The sequence below is a fragment of the Pipra filicauda genome, unplaced genomic scaffold (assembly GCF_003945595.2).
Source record: "Pipra filicauda isolate LSUMZ 115617 unplaced genomic scaffold, ASM394559v2 scaffold192_size1418226_pilon, whole genome shotgun sequence".
NCBI lineage: Eukaryota > Metazoa > Chordata > Aves > Passeriformes > Pipridae > Pipra > Pipra filicauda.
The window spans coordinates 1,000,109-1,018,891 of NW_024104301.1; the positions used below are offsets into that span (position 1 = coordinate 1,000,109).

General features: G+C 51.6%; 1 protein-coding gene across 2 annotated transcripts; it reads left to right on the top strand.

The window, feature by feature from the left end:
• The first annotated feature begins 1,437 nt into the window (after positions 1-1,437).
• On the top strand, positions 1,438-18,380 carry CAMKK2 (calcium/calmodulin dependent protein kinase kinase 2). Of its 2 annotated transcripts, XM_027739756.2 has the most exons (18): positions 1,438-1,545; positions 5,765-5,891; positions 6,305-6,767; positions 7,436-7,483; positions 7,869-7,922; positions 8,065-8,116; positions 8,209-8,342; positions 8,937-8,973; positions 9,748-9,769; positions 10,060-10,148; positions 10,246-10,445; positions 10,536-10,589; positions 11,045-11,118; positions 11,650-11,737; positions 11,984-12,082; positions 12,612-12,740; positions 14,637-14,737; positions 15,096-18,380. In XM_027739756.2, the coding sequence occupies exons 3-18, from the start codon at positions 6,474-6,476 to the stop codon at positions 15,166-15,168; spliced, it is 1,548 nt and encodes a 515-aa protein (XP_027595557.1). In that variant the 5' UTR covers positions 1,438-1,545; positions 5,765-5,891; positions 6,305-6,473; the 3' UTR covers positions 15,169-18,380. The 2 variants fall into 2 exon arrangements, with proteins under 2 accessions (XP_027595557.1, XP_039236269.1); XM_039380335.1 differs by lacking the exon at positions 11,984-12,082 and having other exon boundaries at positions 1,440-1,545.
• Positions 18,381-18,783: the final 403 nt, after the last annotated feature.

Sequence of the window (18,783 nt, forward strand, 5' to 3'; positions counted from 1 at the left end):
TCTAGCAATTAGATGCTCACTTTGGAAGAAAATTTCCTGTTGACTGTATTGTGGGATTTCAGGGCAGATGGGATTGCACTTTTGTGAGTGTAAACCTCTTGTAGGTGAACCTTGGGGAGGGGTGTGCCAGTCCCCCTGTGACTGTATAAAAGCTGAACATCATTTAACACCTGGAGACCCCCTGCCTGAAAGCAATAGATTTAACTGTGGCATTGTCAGCAAGAGAAAGCAAGACCAGACCTAAACCTGAGTTTGCTGGAGCCCTGCCAGGTAAGGAGGAAAAGAGAAGTGGTTCAGACAAGGGTAGTCCAGTGTTAGCTTACACATCCTGCTAATTAGTGCTGCATCGTGGCTGTTGGCAGATCATCAGGGCCTTCCCAACAGCAAACAGGAACCCAGCTTTGTGGGAATGCTGGTGTTGGTGGCTTGTCCCTTCTCAGCTATGTTTTAATCACCGTCAAGGGGTTCAGTCCTTAAAATGTTTGGAGCACCTACTATGTTACAGCAAGTGCATAAGCTTGATTTCTAGAGTGGCTTTCAAGATGCTGGTCAAAATAGCAGCGTTTATCAACGAAGCTGCCATGGGAGCCTGGCTCTACTCCAGGAGTTCTACAGTGTCAAAGTGGTGTCCACAAACAGGTCTCAAAGCAAAAAGAGGAAGAGGGTTTGGCCAGCTGTGGCTTTCACATCTACTCGAGGCTGAAGCTGTTGCTTCATGAAAAGCAGAGTCCATCTGAAAACCACAGGTGAGCTCTGCACAGGAATGGTGCTGGATGGGAATGTGCTCCAGAAGAAAAGCCAAGTAATTTGCATGGACAAAGTAAGGGCTGTTTCCCCAGGGCTAGTGCAAGCCGGGGTGTTATAAAGGGTTCTGTCCCACCACTGCAGAGCTGCAACCCGTGTGGGGGCTGTGTTTGGTGGGGGCAATGGCCTGGCAGTGGCAGCTGTGACATTCCCAAACAACTGGTTTCCAAAGCTCCCCTTCAGGTGATGATTTGGGAAACCGCTCAGCGAAGGTCCGGGAGAGCTGGCACAGGTAACCCAGTTCGCACCCAGCCTCTGGAAACGCGCGAGACGCGGAGAGGGAAGGGACGGCGAGGGATAGCGGGGTTCGTGTCCCCCCCAGGCAGGACAGGGGAGCCCGCAGCGGGAGCGGGACCGCGGGAGCTCCGCGCTGCATCCCGCGGGGAGGCGAGGCGGGGCAGCGCGGCCCGAGGGGGGATAAAACCGGAAAATAATAATTATGCGTAAACGAAAGAACAAAACCCACCCCAAGAGCGGCTTGCGGGGGGGTGGGCGGACAGGATGCGACTGCCCGGGGGGGAAACCTGCCCTTCCCCGGGGCGGAGCGGGGCCTCCCTCCCCTCCCTCCCTCCTTCCATCGCTCCCTCCCTCCTTCCCTCCCTCCTTCCCTCCCTCGCTGCCGCCGCCGGAGCGGAACTGAAAGCGAAGGCGGCGCCGGGCGGCCGCGCTCCGGCCCAGGGCTGCGGGGTCTGCGGAGGTCGCGGGGCCGCTCCCCGCCGGCGGAGCGGCGCGTCCCGCCAGGTCGGTGCTGCGGGAGCGGGCGGGGAGGCCGGGCGGGCCCGCGCGGGGGATGCGGCCGCGGAGACAAAGCCGCGCCCGGAGGGACCGTGCGGGCGGGGGCCGGGATGGAGCCGGGGACGGAGCCGGGATGGAGCCGGGGACGGAGCCGGGGTGGAGCTGGGGCTGCGGGCGGCGAGCGGCATCGCCTCCGGACGGGGCTCCCCGCGGATTCGGGGCCGGCCTGTGCGGGCACTCGGGGCTGTCATTTCCCCATCCCGCTCCCACGAGCTGCGCCGTGGCCGCCCGGGCCCCGCACACATCCCGCTCCCGCCGGCCCCGACACGCGCCGCGGGACCCGGCGGCATCCCGGGAGCGGGGATGGGACAGGGCGAGGTGTCCCACAGACCCCATGGGGCTCCTGCCCGCGGGAGGCTGAGCGCTGGGACCAGGGGTGCCAGGGAAAGATAGGCCATGGGGTTGGGGAAAGGGGGGAATTTTTAAGGTCAAGGGGCAAATGAGAGGCCAGAAGATGTAGCTGGTGGAGCAACTGCGTACAGGGGACAGGTCTCGTTAGAAACAGCCACAGGTTGGGTTGCTGCGAGTGACCGAGTGTGGATAGGAGGTGGGATGCAGCCCTGTGGCCACGTGCACGGCACGGAGCATCAGGAGCGTGGAGGTGACAGTAAAGACCAAAAGCAGAAGCGAGATGACCACAGGAAGCTGGTGTGATGGAACTGCGGGCTGTTTGTGCGGCTGTGAAATGCTACAGGGGCAAAAACCAGCCCTGGGGACAGGACCAGGTGGTCCTCGGGGCCAGGGGGACCGTGCTGGGGAGAGGGTGTGTGGTAGCTGTGGGCACTGGAGTTCCCTTCATGGCCCCAACTGGAGAGATAGCCCTTCTCCTGGGAGAAGGAGCCCTGTCCTTCTCCTGGCCCCTTTCCATCAGCACTTTGTTTTGGGAAAAATAGCCAACAAACCCCAGAAGCCCATACCTGAGTGTGCCACGAGGGGTGTCTGATGGATCAGCCCTGTTCCAGGGAGGTAATTTGGAGGAGGCTTTGCTTTCAGCCCTAATGTCTTTTAAGTGGCATTCAGAAAGTGCAGAGCTGCTCTCCTTTCCTCTCTTGTGGCCATTGCATGCTGGAGCTGATGTTTCCAGGAAAGCTGGGAGCTTTTTGACAATGCTGGACAAGCTGATGGTGGTGGCCTGAGCTCATCCCAGCCCGTGCTCAAATGCAATGTCTGGAGCTTACACTCTTGTCTTGGGATGCTCATTATATATTACTTAATCCTCAAGATTATAAAAAATCTTGGTAAAGATGTTTTTGTGACTCCTATTGAAACCTGCCTCTGGGTTTCACTACAATGCTCCCAGCCTGGCTTTGCATTTTTTCCCCAGTTCTTTCCCTGGTGTTGGATGGGCCAGGCAGCACAAGAGGCTCTTCTGTTCACCCCAGGGATGATGAAAAGCTTCTCTGCTTTGGCACAGGGGCTGAGTGTAGATAGGGTCTGGTGCCTGTTTCCAGTATCTCATAATTTTGGGTGTCCTCTGACTTCTAGAGAAGCAGCTGAGAGATTTTTTTCCCATTAAAAGTCAGGTAGGGATGCATATGGTCTTTGTATACTACAGTGACTAATATATTTCTGGCAAGGTCTGCACTCACCCGTAGGAAGGGAAACTGTGATCGATGCCCCCATTGCTGCAGATGACACCACTCCTGGCACGGGCACTTCCACCGCTGACTGTGACCAGGGAAAGCAAAATAGCCACTGGACTCTGCCCAGGGAGACCAATAACTGCCCCAGGCTGGCCCCAGTTGGCTTTTAACCACAGACCTTCAGTGGCAGCAAGGGAGGATCCTCTGTGAGTAAAATCCGCCCTGGTTTAGGTGGTTTGAGTTCAGTTTTGTGAGCAGCTTGTTTTGCAGTGTGGGAGCTGACCCCCAAGGAAGGATGGATGGAGGTGTCACTGCTGAGCTGCCACCAAATCTTACTGCCTTGGGAGGGTCTGATCCTGACACTGTGTCTGGCCTTGCCACAGGGAAGCACGTGGAGGGGGGAAGGCGAGTGCGTGGCAGCACCATCCCTTCGCCTGCCCTGCATGTGGGTAGAGAAGCAGCTCTAGGGAGGGAAGGGCAGGCTGAGGCATCCATACGCTCCCATTTAAATCTTGTGCTGGCTGCAAGGTGTCATCCTCTGCACTCCCCCAAAATCGGTCGGCGTGTTCCCATCCGGGGGTGGCTGCATCCCAGCAGGAAGCAGGCAGGATCCAGGCAGAGACCAAGCGCTCACAGCAGAGCTGGGGCGGCCCGAGGGGGCTGTGGAATCACTTCACTCTCGTGGGGGCCGATTTCACTCCCATTCATTTCCGCTTAAGCCACGTGGGCACTGAGCAAGAGGCAGAGCTGCTGCCAGGGCTTCACAGACCTCTTTTCATTTTAATATCCCTCTCCTTGCTGAATTAGATGCGAGACTGATTGCTTCGATAATCCTGCTGCAGCCGCTATGGGTTATATATGGATTGCAGCCAAGAGCTGTGCCGATAAATCATTCCTATACACCAGGCTGTTATATTTCCTGAGGATTTTGTGGGCATGTGCTGCTCCCTTTTACATAAGGATCTGCTGGAGTTCATACCAGAATGTGCTGCTTTTCCCCAGGCAAGGACCCGGATGGGTTGGTGAAGCCAGACCCTCCAGGCTGTATTACCCCTGTTTGGGTTTATTCCCCCCCCATCCCAGCTACTTCACTTTTCCCTCTGGCTGGGAATACGGTTGTTTTCCTCCACCTCCTCCTCTTCAGCCTCCTGATGTGCTTATTAAGGATAACAGGGCTGTGTTCAACAGTGTGACCCCACTTTTGGGTTTCTCCTGGGGAAGGTGTCATCTCACAGGACAGTGTCTGCAAAACTCTGTCCTCTGACCCTCGGCACACATGCAAAGGGAAAACCCCTCAGATTTTCCACTCCAGCCAACGTTACGATGGGGCTTGGATGACTTTTAGCCTGTTTACAGAGCCTGGGGAAGCCTGCTTGAATTAATCAGACTTGATATGTTTATCCTGGTCAAGCCAATTAACTCCCGCCGGCCAGGACACGCTCAGCTCTTAAGTGTGACAAGACTTCATAACTCAATTTTGCTGTAGCCTGGCAAAGTTTAGCAGGAATCCTTGGAAATTTGGATGCTTGGGGGGCAGGATGGGATGCCTAGCAGTGCTGTGCCACTGCTGGGGACCGGTACTGCTGCCAGTGATGTTCCTGGGATGGCTTCATCCTGGGGCTGCCCTGATGAGCTGCCTTTTTTGGTGCGGCCGCGGTGCCCGGTGAGGGTACAGGGCACAGCATTCGGGATCGGCTCCGGCTTCAGGGGCAGCTATTTATATGTGCCCGCTGGAGAGGTGCCCACAGCAAGCCAGGCAAATGGCAACTGGCCTTGAGATGCATCCCTGTGGATTCAGGATGAATGGGGGGGCCTGCCTGTTTGTTTTAATCCATTTGGGAGTGCATTAAAACACGCTGCCGTGGGCTGCCAGCAGCGCCGAGGGGGAATTTGGCTTGGCTGGTGACTCCTGGCTCTCTCATCCAGCAAAACCCCGTCCAGGAGCGGATTCAGCCCCACCAAATGCGGCGTTTCTGAAATAGTTTGTCCTTGTTGCTGTTTGTTGGCTTATTTATAGCCTCCCCATCCCTGTGCTTCTCCATGCCTCGAAGCAGCCAAGCAGTGCCGGGTTGGCTTTAGCTCCAGGCCGATCCCACTTGGGCAAAAAGGCTCCGGTTTATAGATTGGTGTTGAAAACAGCAATTAGGCCATTGTGAAGCCTCGAGGACGGGGGAGACGATTTGATTTCTGTACTTGACCCATAATTTCTGCTGGGCTGATTCACAGTGGTTGTGGTGCGGGTGCATCACGGAAACTTCAATGGAGATGAGTGGAGCTAATTTTAACCGGCCGCCTCGTCGAGGTGTGGGAACCAGGCAGAAAAACGCCTCAGACCCTGTTCCTGCTTCAGGGTTGGTTGTTTCAGGATATTTTCTTTCTCTTCTTTCTGCGGCAACTTGTTAACCTAGAAATTAAAAACAGCACCAGTGTTGCAGCAGGGAAGGGTGATGGTTTACAGCCAATCGCCCATCGAACTGCCCTGGCTGCTGCAGCATGTGTCAATTAAGACCATTTCCCCCCCTTTTAAAATTATTATTTCATTATTTGATTTTTTTAATTCTTTGTTTCTCATTTATCTCAAGGTCCAGGGACCTAAGTTTTGCGCAGAAGGCCATAAGGGAACCCGGGGCGAGGAAGAGAAATCACTGGCAATGACAAGCTGTGGGAAGAGGGAGTGAGCTGGGGGGGTGATCCTGCACCCCATGGTTGGTAAGTGGGTCCCTGTGCCCCTGAACCGCTTCCTTTGGGGGATGTTTGGCAGAGATGCGCCTGCTCCGAGCACTAAAGTAGGGAACTCAACAATATTTATGCCACTGCAGTGCAAGCTGTAAAATAACACCTTGGGGTATTTCTGTAGTGGAGATGATGGAATTATTATTTCCTGGAAGTGTTTAAATAAAAAGGGTGGAAGGAGCAGTGGCAGCAGCCTTGGGGCTGAGGCTGTCTCCAGCCTGGGGTCTGCTCCGTGGCAGGGTGGGTGCACATCCCCAGTGCCATCGTGTGCCACTGCCCCTGGCTTTACCATTCTCCACGGACTGAATAAATCAATCTGTAGAGCAATGACCGGTGGGAGGAAATCCTGCTTTCCAGGGAAGCCTGGCTGACCCACCCTGTATTTGCAGGGACATCTCCCCGTGGCAGCATGGCCAGGATGAGGCCGACGCCCACCCCACACCGCCACATGTCCCCGGGATCTCTCCCGCCCCGCGGCCCCTCTGCCGTGCCGGAGGCTGCGGCCGAGCCCCCGCGGCGCTGCGGGACCCCCCGGCGCTGAGCCCCCGCCGCGCCGGCATGGCCTCGCTCATCGTGGTGACTGAGTACGACGCCACGGCGAGCACGAGCGAGGAGGAGATGGACGTGCCCGGCAGCGAGGGCTTCGGGGACGGCCGGAAGCTGCACCTCTCCGGCCGAAAGCTGTCCCTGCAGGAGCGGCCGCAGCCGGCGCGCTCGCCCGGCAACGGCGCCAACGAACGCTTCATCTACCCATCCCTGCCCTATTCCCCGGTGACGTCCCCACACTCCTCCCCGCGGCTGCCACGGCGGCCCACGGTGGAGTCCAACCGCGTGTCCATCACAGGACTGCAGGTGAGGGGGTGAACGCTGCTCCCGTGGTTGTCCTGCCCCTGCCCTCCTGGATTTCCCCACCACAGTGTTGCTTCCGCTTGTTTTTTTGTCTGCATATGTGTGGCGGGAAGCAGTGGGACATCCCAGTCCATCCTGGGCCACGGGGACATCCCTTAGGAAGTTGAGACCTCCAACTCACTGTTTTTTGTGCCTTTTGCTGACGCCACCAGCTCTCACGGCTGCGTTTTGGGGAAGCCAGGAGCTTACTGCGCTTCTCTTTCTCTCCTCCTTAAAAATAAAAAAACAGAGAGATCCACTGAAATCTAAAGAGAAAACAGCCCTGCCTGCCCCCAGCCTGACAGAAAACAGGCAGCAAGCAGCTGCTCTGTCCAGAAGAAATAAAATTACTCAGCGCCAAGTCGCCAGCATTAAACCCCCGGGCTCTCCCAGCCCATCGTGCGCTCTCGTTCCACATGAGTGGTCAGTATCATTAACATTAGCAATTAAACATATATAAACACACCAGCGTGTGTGGCTCATGAATCAAAGCTGCCCAGCTCCACTGGGTGCCCAGGCAGAGCAGGACGAGGGGTGAGTTTGCAGAGAAAGTTTTGCTGGAGATTTAAAAGGAGGAGATCAAACCTGAGTGGTTTGGTGGCTCATGTCTAACCCCCCCCCTCTTCCCACAGGACTGTGTGCAGCTCAACCAGTACAAGCTGAAGGATGAGATTGGGAAGGTGAATATTGGCTGGGTTTGGGGTGTGATAGGGGGATTTGGGGTGGGAGGGTGTTGGGCTCACTTTCATTTTCCAGCCAATGAGTTCAGCCACTCACCACAGCAGCTCTTTGTTGCCCCTGGTCTGTTCTGAGTGGTGCTGGTTGAATTGTATATTTTTAAAATTATTATTAATTTTCCCCATGCCCCCTCCCTCCCAAGAAATGGGGCATTTGAAGCTTTTCTTTGCTGTTGGTGTGATGTCAGAGCGTACACCCCACTCCTCCCAGCATTGCTCTGTGATCCCAGTGGGGGCGGGTTTGCGGAGGAGTCCAGAGCCTGGTTTGGTGATGTGGGTTTTTTTGAATTGTCCCTAACTGGTGCCCCATGGCTGTGCCCCTCTCCAGGGCTCCTATGGGGTGGTGAAGCTGGCCTACAATGAGGATGATAACACCTACTATGTGAGTAGTGCATGGCCCTGGAGCAGGGCAGATGGGATTGGGATGGATTCCCTTCCAGCTGACCCCCTGTGCCAGCCCCATCCCACCAGCCCCATTTTGTCCTTGATTTGCTCTAAATTCCACATTTGTTCCCCTCTTGCAGGCAATGAAGGTTCTCTCCAAAAAGAAGCTGATGAGGCAGGCAGGCTTCCCCCGTAAGTGGCACAAAACCTTTAGGGTGGAGGATGATTTGAGGTCCCCAGGAGATTGATCCCGACCGGACACCCCATCTTTGCCTTTCCCACAGGCCGCCCACCGCCCCGCGGGGCCAAAGCTGCCTCCGAGGGCTGCCTGCAGCCCAGAGGGCCCATCGAGCAGGTCTACCAGGAGATTGCCATCCTCAAGAAGCTGGACCACCCCAACGTGGTGAAGCTGGTGGAGGTAAGTGCTGACCAACCCCTTCCCCAAATTCATCCTGAGCGGGTGGAGGGAAGCGACCGCAGAGGGGCTGAGATGGTCATGGCAAGCCCTGCCTTTGGGAGACTTGTCTTTTCCTTGGTTTAAAAGGTTTTTTATTCTCATCTCCCAAAAGATGATTTTTTTTCTTCCCTGTCCAGAAGGGAAACGCAGAAAAATGTTGCTTCCTTGGAGGAAACAAGTGCTCAGATGGGTTTTGGGGAAGAACTGATGTTTCTGTGGGTTCAACAGTGCAGCTGCCTTGCCCTCCGCCCACTGCCTGTATGAAATGGTCCAGAAAATCAAGAATTAAGGATGTGCAGGCTGGAGTTTATTTGGCTCATGAGTCAGATGATGCTTCCTGTGTGTTTTAAATATTTGCTTCCTTGAAGTACAGCTACATCTCTGTCCTCCTTTTTTTTTCCCCACCCTTGTGGGTAGAAGCTCGGAGATGAGCAGACCGTGCTGATGGTGCAGATGGTGCAGAACTGAGATGGCTGCTAAATAAAATATCACAATGTTTATTTTGCAAGGGGTTTTTTTGGTGCTCTTTAATTGCCTTTCTACTTCTTTTGGCAGGTCCTGGATGACCCCAGTGAGGACCACCTGTACATGGGTAACTGCCCACTGCCCCGGGGGGTCAGAGGGATGGGGCAACAGGTTCCTGCTGTCTTTTGGGGTGGCTGCATGTGGGGTTGGGTCTCTCCTTCACCATGAGTATAGCCTGGATGTGCTAGAGGAGCAAAGAGGATGCAGTCTGAGTTGTGAAGGGAGATAGGAGTGCTTTATAGCACTTCATTGCTTTTAATTCAATGTCAGGACATGCTTTGCCATGAAAGGCACCAGCATTGATTATTGTCAGCTTTGAAGCCAGGCTGATAGAAAGTAGTTTTATTTGTTTGGCTTCGAGAACAAGGCACAAGTTAATTATCCACAGCACAAATGAGCCCCTTCCCACCCTGTCTGGCAGACCACAGTGGTTTGCTTGATGCAAATATACACTTCTGGAGGCATTATTTCTATTTCATCATTTATGTTCAGCCTGTACTAGTGGAAGAGTGTGTGATGCCTTCATGGCCAAGCACAGAGGTTTGCTCAGGGCATGGGCTGGGACTTTTTGGTGGCAAACTGAGGGGTTTAGTGTGCCATGGAGGGCACTTCACGATGCTGAGGCTGCAGCACTGAGAAGGCAGTTGGCAGCATCCCCTTAACTGAAAATGGGAGCAACCCAAATGCCACGTGCCTTGCATAAGACGGCATCTCCTTTTTAAAAATAACACATTATTTTTAGAATTTTTATCATTAAAATAATTGCTTTTGTGCTGAGACTGTGCTCGGAGGAGCTCTATGCTGTAAGCGATCCGTAATCACCTTCTCTTTTGCGTTGCAGTGTTTGAACTGGTGAAGCAGGGGTGAGTACTGAATTCCAGATTTAAACCTACTAATGCATGAACACGAGACAGGTTTGTGGGTGGCACAGCTCAGCCACCTGAGGTGGGTGTGGGGTGCAGAGGTGATAGGAAGGTTCATGGTGGGGCTCCTACAGGTTTGGGTTGTCTCCCCAAGGTAGTTACAGCTGTGTACATCCTGTATGTGCCTGTGTTTGGTGTTGTGTGCTGTCACCAAACGGTGGCAAAGCCTCCAGGACCTGTTTTGGCACATCCAGATGGAGAATGAACTCCATTCTCTGTTTCCTTTGCAGCCCCGTGATGGAAATCCCAACCCTGAAACCTCTCAGCGAGGACCAGGCTCGGTTCTACTTCCAGGATCTGATCAAGGGCATTGAATACTGTAAGTGTCTCTGCAAAAAGGATGGGAGCTGGACCTTCGGCTGGTGTGCGGTGCCGTTGTGCTGCTGCTGCATCACTTGTTTTCCCTTTGGCTGCAGTGCACTATCAGAAGATAATCCATCGGGATATTAAACCTTCCAACCTCCTCGTGGGGGAAGATGGGCACATCAAGATTGCTGACTTTGGAGTGAGCAATGAGTTCAAGGGAGCCGACGCCCTCTTAACCAACACAGTGGGCACCCCTGCCTTCATGGCCCCAGAGACGCTCTCAGAAACCAGGAAAATTTTCTCTGGAAAGGTATTTAACAGCAATTTGAGGGGTTTTGGACTAGTCTTCCTCACACACACTGTCTCTTGTAGATCTAACTGGGCTTTCTTCGCTCTGCAGGCCTTGGATGTCTGGGCCATGGGGATCACGCTGTACTGCTTCGTGTTTGGGCAGGTAATGACATGGATTTTTCAGTGCTGTTGGTGTTCTGGGGGGTTTGGCGAGTGCCTCCCATGTTCCAGGTACATGGTGGGATGGGCACCCCACATCCCTGTTTGAGCCAAGTGGAGATGGGGATATGTGGATGGAAATGAGGAACCTCTGCCTGTCCCTGGGATGGATGCAGCCAAAAGGGCTGTGTTCTCTTTTTCCCCAAGTGAAAAAATTCTGTGGCTGGGTAGATTTTTTAGGAAAGAAGCTCTTGTAGTAATTGGTAGTTTTTGGTCAAATGTTATTTTCACTGCATTTAAAAGTAGACATTGATATAATAGGAAATCTTTTGGAATTTCCCTATAACTGGATCCTTGCTCTCCTTCAAACCCTATGAGATCCTGATGCCCCTCTGGCTGCCCCACTGCTGCCTTTTAACAGAGGTCGTTGCTTTCCTCATTTCTGTTTTTCTTTGATAGTGCCCTTTTATGGATGAAAGGATCCTGAGTTTACACAATAAAATCAAGACCCAAACGTTGGAGTTCCCAGACCAGTAAGTACTCAAAAATAAAAACAACCCATCAATCCACTTTACAACTCATGTGAGTTGTTTCTCAGGCAGTGCCTGGGTAGGGCTGGCCCTGCTCTGCTGTGGTTTTGCAGAAGTCAGGCTCTGAGCCCTTCTGTTGGCCTTGGACCTGGAAATGTCCTTTGCATTAAACATGAAGGCAACAACTCCTGGTTTGCAGTTGCCAAAGAAGGAGCAATTGAAGTTGCAGAGGTGTTTGAGGGAATGGATTAACCTCTGCAGTTACTGCCTGGTGGGTTTTAGCCTGGGTGGAGCTGGTATTGGGCTCTCCCAGCCCTGTACATGTGGGATCATTTTTCAGATTGCCTCAAAAGAAGATGTTTTGCTTCCCTGGCGGATATGAGGAGGAGGGACTACTTGGCACCTGGAGCTGCATCCCTGCCAGGGCTGGAGTTCAGCCCCAATCTGCCCAGAAAGGCCCACAGCAGCACTGAGGTGAAGAGCAGAGGCAGCATCCATCCCCTTCCCCATCTCATCTCTCCCTTCTTTCCACAGGCCAGAAGTTACGGACTTCCTGAAGGATTTGATTACACGGATGTTGGATAAAAATCCTGAATCTCGGATTTCGGTCCCAGAAATCAAGGTACTGACCTGACCCCCTAGTGGTGGCCGTGGCTTCACTTCTGTTGGGTTCTCCTTGCTTGGCTTTTTTCGGGAGTCAGTTTGATCGCGCCAGGCTAGGTCCTCCCCCTGTGCCCAGGGCCCCCGGGCAGGTAAGTCCCAGCACCTTCCCCTGCTCCGGGACCTGCTCAGCTTTGGGACCTTTGGTGCCTAGAGAAGCCACAGGCAAAAGGAAATCCCCTGAGTACAGTATTTCCTCTGCTACCAGGAAAGTACTGTGCAACAGCCTTTCGCAGGAGATTTCTGGTCCTTCGCCCCTGCGGGAGCCCGGAAGGGGCGAGAAGCTGAGAGGATGGAGGAGACTCAGGTAGGGGGAAAGGATTGCGGGGGAATTGCTGAACCATTTTGTGCTCCTCCTGCAGCCATCCAAGTCACCAGGTGTGTGGGCAAGGACAAAGAGGGGTTCTGCCTTCCATCGTGGATTAATCCAGATCCAAGACTAGGGCTTGGTGGGTCTCCCCATCACCGCTACTCGTCTGGAATAAGTAATTCCTGTCTCTTGGTGCTGTCTCATCCATAAGATGAGACTGAAAATAGGTCTTTCTCCCTAAAACTCACTGAGATGCCCAGGGCTGCAGGTCACCAAGGTTATGTCTTGGTTGTGTAGATGGGGCCAGCGCTGGCTCCGGATGAGCCGCACCACGGACTGAGCTGTTCCTGGCAGTGCTGGGTGAGCTGGCTCACCAGGGAGATGGCACATCTCTCCCCTGCTCCCTGGTGTTTCAGGAGCACGTAGGGGCCATAGCTTGGGCAAGGAGATGCGTTTGCCAGGCTTATGCTGTTTGAGTTATGAAAAAGAGGAAATCATTCCTGACAGGCTGTGTTATTAATTGAAGTTGCACCCTTGGGTCACCAAGAACGGAGCGGAGCTGCTGCCCACGGAGGATGAGAACTGCACCCTCGTCGAGGTGACGGAAGAGGAGGTGGAGAATTCAGTCAAGCACATCCCCAGCCTGGCCACCGTGGTGAGTATGAAGGGGTTGATGGTCTGTGGATGCACACCAGGGTCCATGCTGCCTGCCAGGGTGGTCCTGAGGAGCTGGAGGTTTGCTGCTGAGGGGCAAAAGCATTGGGCAGGATTAGAACAAAGACCTTCCCTCTCTCGGAAAGAAGTGCTACAAGGCACTTCAGCATCTCAGGGTCTTCAGGGTCTCAGCATTTTGCTGGAGATGGCTGTACCATATGTGGGGGAATATTCCAGAAAAGTCCCAAAGGGCACTATCAGTGCGTTGCCAGTCTCCATGCTTGAGCTGGCTGTCCAAATATCACTGTATTTGCTCAAGGCAAAAAAGCATCTGGTCCAGAACCTGCCTGCAGCCAGGAGCAGGTGTTTTGGCCAGGCATGAGGAGCTCCTGCCTTGTTCTGCCTGTCCAGCCATAGGGGCTGTGGGAGCTTCCCAGGATGGAGATTTTATCTGGGCCACAACATGCGCCAGCCCCCGCCTGGAGCTATTCTTGGTGACTTCATCTCATCTCTTTTCAAGCTCATATTTTTATTCTCTGCAACCCCCTGTGGTGGTGAGAAAGACAGTGTAACCCTGCCCTGTGTGGAAAGTGAAATTCTTGTGGGTTTTGAACCTAATGATGTCTTTGGGTGCCACCAGCCCTTGTGAGGAGAAACAGTGAGCGACCATTGACAGTTCCCTGGCACAGTGTTATCTGCCTGTAGACACCCAGGCTGTGATATTTTGAAGTACAGGTCTCCCTTTGAAGCCCCTTTTCCATCTCATTGCTGTGCCCACATCTGGCCCCATGTCTGGAGCTCCTTCCTCTTCAGTACCCTGCAGAAGTCTTGTTGACCGCTGATATGTTAATATGCAAATGTGCCTTGTGCTGCTCAGGCTGAAAAAGCAGATGTTGCTCTAATGAGATCACCACTGATGAGGGATTTCCCCCCTTTTACCTGTTCAGAGGTGACTTGTTCAGTGGGCTCAGTGCTCCCAGCCCTATTGAAATCCAGGTGGTTTTAGCACAGCTCAAGGCAAGTGAGATTTAATGAGGCTCTTGCCTCTTAAATATCGCACTGCCTCCAGGCAGATCTTGTATTCTCACATTTGCATTCTTCAAAATTACCCTCTGGTGCCTGATCTTTGTGCAGCCAAGTGCAAGCATTAACACTCCAGTATGAGATTCACTCATGTGGCTTCAACTCTCCCATAAAATGCCTTCCCCTTTGGACACAGAAGGGCTCTCAAGCTGCCATGATGAGCAAAGGAAGAAGGCACAGAGGGACAAGAAGCAACATCAAATGAAGCCAGGGGTCCCCAGAGCAGGATGAATCTGCTGAGGCAGCATCCAGTGCTGCTCACCTTGTTGTCTGCTCCCACCAGCAAAACAAGTTGGGGGATGCCTGGGATGCCCTGACACTTCTGTGTTCCCAGCAGTCTCTGATGCTGGGTAACTTTGTGTTTTGCAGCCAGAGCTAGACAAATGGCCAGCTTTTCAGTTTGGTTTTGCTGACTGTTAAGGCAAAATTACGCTGGTTCCTTCCTTCCCCTCTCCCTTTCCAATGAATTTTTCTGCCAGGTAATCATGGGCAACTGGGAATTTGCAGTAATCGGTAAAACCTTCTTCTGGGGGGAAAGAATCTTCCCAGACTTGGATTTGTTCTCTTCCAGCCTCTCACACCTAGTGTGGCTTCATCTGCATGGGTGTCAGATGAGGATACAGCCCCTGTATTAAGTAGCTGGAGACTTGCAAACATACTTCCTTCTGGTTTTGGTTTGTTGGGAGTTTTTTAAAAAGACAATTTTGACTTGTTTTCCCTAGTTTTAATAACTACTTGGTCATGAGGGTTGGATGTTCCTGTTGCTCTTGAATGAAGGAAAGCATCCCTGATCAACTCCATTCTGGTTTTACAGATCTTGGTTAAGACGATGATCCGGAAGCGATCCTTTGGGAACCCATTTGAAGGGAGCAAGAGGGAGGAGCGGTCATTGTCTTCCCCTGGGAACCTGCTGCCGTAAGTGTCATCATCCCCAAAAGACATTTTCAGCTTGTCTCACTGCTCTGGAGGAGAAATTGAATAGTTGGGCTTTGAATCTTTCACGGGGGCCATGACTGGGACATTCACACCCCCTCTGTCTGATCAGTAACTGCTTTATGGGATTTTTGTGGCATGGAATATCTTGCTCTTCTGATGGGATGAAAAGCATCTTTTTATTGCACTTCCAGCCTGTTACGTGGGAGCTGGGGGGAGATGACATGTCCTCAGGGTCCCAAAGGTCCCACGGCAGGGAAGGGGCACACACTGGTGTCTCACTGCCTGCTATGCCTTTCTCTGAGCCACCCAGCAGCCCTTTTATTTCCTTTGAAAACAGGAAACAAGGCAGTGAAGATAATCTGAAATGCAACGACTTGCCCAACGTGGGAGAGGAGGAACTTCTTTCATGAACATCGACTTTATGGTTCTGTTGAGCAACTCAATCCAGGGCACGTCACAAAGTGTGCAGCTGGGGCTGAGCAAGGTTGACAGAGCCCACGCCAAACACAGCATGACACGGCGCTATCTCAGTATAATGCTGGATGTAGAGCTCACATAGCAGCATGTTATCAGACATCCGACTGTTTGCCATAAACATGGAGCATCTCTGACCACTTGGACCGCTGACTTCTTGTGGGAGAGGCGCTGGCTGGTGCCACAGAGGTGAGCTGGTCGTGCTGAGCAGCGACAGAGCTTTGCGCAAAAAAAATGAACAACCCAAAGCAGTCCAACAAAAATGCATGTTTGGAACTGCTTTTAGCTGGTTTTAATGCCAAGTAATTTCCAGGGACTAAGGCCAGCGTCCCAGAGGTCTGTGTGCCCATCGTGGGCACACTCAGAAGGGTGAAGCTTTTGCCAAGTGGATCCACAGCAGTAAAACCACACGTGTGCACTTTTGAGAGTTCACGACCTACCGGGAATGTTGTTGCATCTATTCCTTGTCCTTCTGGTTTGTTTTTAATTGACACCTTTTTAACTGCATGGGAACAAAGCAAAAACCCACCCTTTCAGCTTTTTAAAGAATGCCTACCTTTGTGAGCCAAGTTGTATTAAGCAGCATCTTCAGGACGTTCAGAAAGTGAGGTTAATTACCTCCACAGGTAATTAACACCTTTCCAAAGGCCTTGGTGTGACCAGGACTTGGTAAGTTAGGTATTCAGTGTATGAAAGGAAAAGGTATTTAAGGGCTTAAGTTCAGTTTGAACTATTTTTGCTGCAGAAATATGAGTGAAAGGTGGTGTTTAGCTGAATGTTTTGAACAATAGAGGAAGCACTAACAGTTTGTTTCTAAATATTTTACTTGATCTAGGTAGATATATTATTAAATATAAAATTCAGGGTAAAATCCTTCACTTCCATGTACATTACATGGTTTACTACAACTAAAAATAATACAACTTATGCTGTTTTTTAAGTATAGACTTAGGGCTTGCTTAGAATCTTAACAAAATATTCAGATTAGCTAGTAATTTTCAAAGAAACTTTTGTTTTCCCAACTCTTAATCTGGATTCTGGGGCCAATGCTATGTATTTTTGCCAGTTTGTTACCAGTAATTTGTGAATGCCTGTGGATCAGAGGCTTGTTAGTAAATTAAGTATATACCTAATTCATAGATTGTTTCTTATGAAGAGCTCTTTCACCTTCAGTCAGATTACTCTGATTATTTGTGGTGCTTGTAAAAAAATAATAACCTATCATGTGGTGGGAGAGACTCTGGTGTCCAGACACACTTCCCCAAGTTCTCTGTGCTTGGACAAAGCTGGAGAACAGCAGACTCCTCCCGGAGAGGAGTCAGGGTTTGCCTGAGGAAAGGGGTCACGGTAAGTACAGTTGTTTAGTGGATGGAGTGAGGGACTGGGAAGGGGGGAAAAGTCTGATCTCTTCTCAGTCTGATGTGGTTGTGTGACCTTGAATGAGGCATTTAAAGTGATGGTGTGCCTGACAGAGGGGGAGGATTCGAGTCTCCCAAGCTTGTAAGGGACTGCTAAGGCTTAGTTCTTTGCCCTCAGGAAGAAGGCACTAGGAGACACCCAAGTATTGTGATTAATGGCCTGCTAACCCTGGCCATGGATGCCCTGCCTTTAGGAAGTGACTGTCCCCTTGTCTTCCTTGATCCTGGGCAGCACAAGCAGCAGTGCTCTGAGGTCCTTGGCCCCACTGCAGTCAGACCTGGCCTGGTAATTCCTGGTTAGGACGGGTGTTTGTTAAAGCCAGGACAGAGTTAACAAGGGTGCAGGTGCTTACACAAGCTGTCCCTTACACCTTTTGATCACTTGAAGTGATGTTCCCCCTAAATTGCAATTTATTATGGAAACATTGTGCTGCTGGCCTGTCTCCAGAGCCAGTGAAGACAGTTTGTGGTTTAGGAGCAATACTATGGAGTTTGGAGCCATAAGACACGCACTGTTTTCCTCCCGTTTTAATCCAAGGCTATGCCAAAGCCCTGCAGCTTCAGCTATGGGAAAACCAAACAGGTAACCTGGGGGCCAGCCCTGCTCCAGCTGCCTGCTCCCCCTTTCCTAAACAGGACTTTTCATTGTGGAAATGCGTGTGAGTGGGCAGCCTGGTTCTCTAACCCTGCAAATGGACTTGATCTGCCAAAAAAAAAAAATAATTTTAAAAAACTAGGGGATTTGTAGTTAGTGCATAGCAATGTGTGGTGTGTTTGCTAGAGGTGTGTTGTAGAGATCTCTGTGCTGCCCATCTCTGGTTGTGATCTGCTGGGTGCCTCCTGAGACAGTTTACATTGACCACACAGGTTTGCCTGGTGCAACCACAGCTTCTCAACAGACTGAGCTGTACCAGCTCCTCAATGCCCCCCCACACACAGGGGCCTCAGATATTCCCACAGATCAGTGTCTTAGGGCCAGCATGGGCTCGGTTCTGAAGGATGTAAAGCTCAGCACTTCCCCAAACCGAGTGTCCCTCAGTGCCAGCTCCCCTGGGGCTGCAGCCAAAGGCACATTTCTGAAGGAAATGCAATGTAGATTTTTCTTGTTGGTCAGCTCTGTTGAAAGCACAAAGCCTTGGCCGTGTGAGAAAGATCCCTCTAAATGCATGACCTGTAGAGAAGCTGTCCTGTGTATATAAACCTGCTCAGTTCCCCAGCTGCTGTTCCTTAGTAGTAATGCTGGCTTTCTTCTTATAGTGAACATTTTGCTTGTGCCTTGGAACTGGGCTGTAGCTTGATTTCCCCAACTCCCTTCCTTTCAAGCAAGCCCAGTGCTGACTGGGAGCTTATTGCTGGGTACTAAGCCTTTTTGGCTCTGAAAGCACACAGGAAAGTGCTAAGGGGAAACCAGGCCTCTTGTCTGGGTAGTTTTTCATGGTGGTCCCCTCTTACCTATCAGGCAATTGATCTGTTTCTTTTCTAAGGTCCTGAAATATTGCTGATTTTTATACTGTTTGTTTAATGACCAAGGCTTGTGTTTCATTCCTACCCCTTTATTATGCATTTAACTTTATCAGGTGTATCAAGTTTAAATACTGTGTATTTACCACTTTTAAATTATATTACGTAAGAAGAAAGAAAAAACAAACCAACAACTAAGTGTTTTTCCACACAGCTGTTCAAGCTTCACTGTACAATATTGAAATAAATGACATGCAATCAAACCCAGAGTTAGTTGATCAAGTGGAACCATTATCCTGTTTGACTGGTCTTTATCAAGCTGTGAGAGTTTGGTTGTTGGAAGAGGAATCTGAAAGCACCTTCCTATGTTACTAAAGTCTGGTGCTCTACCACTACTGGGCGTCTTGGGGATCTAGGATAAGTCCACAGTGGCTCAAGCCACTGCATAATCCAAATGGAGCATTCACAGGCACTGACTCTTTGAAAGGCACTGTTTGAGTTGGGACACAACTTAGTGCTCAGCAGCAGCAGGCACATAAAGAATAAAACAAGATGGTAATGCTGTGGTATACACACTGTGCTGCTGGAAAAAGGCAGCAGAGCCCCAGCCAGGATGCTGGAGGTATGGAATAGATCCCAGGGCTTTGTAACACTAGAAAAGGCTCAGAGGAA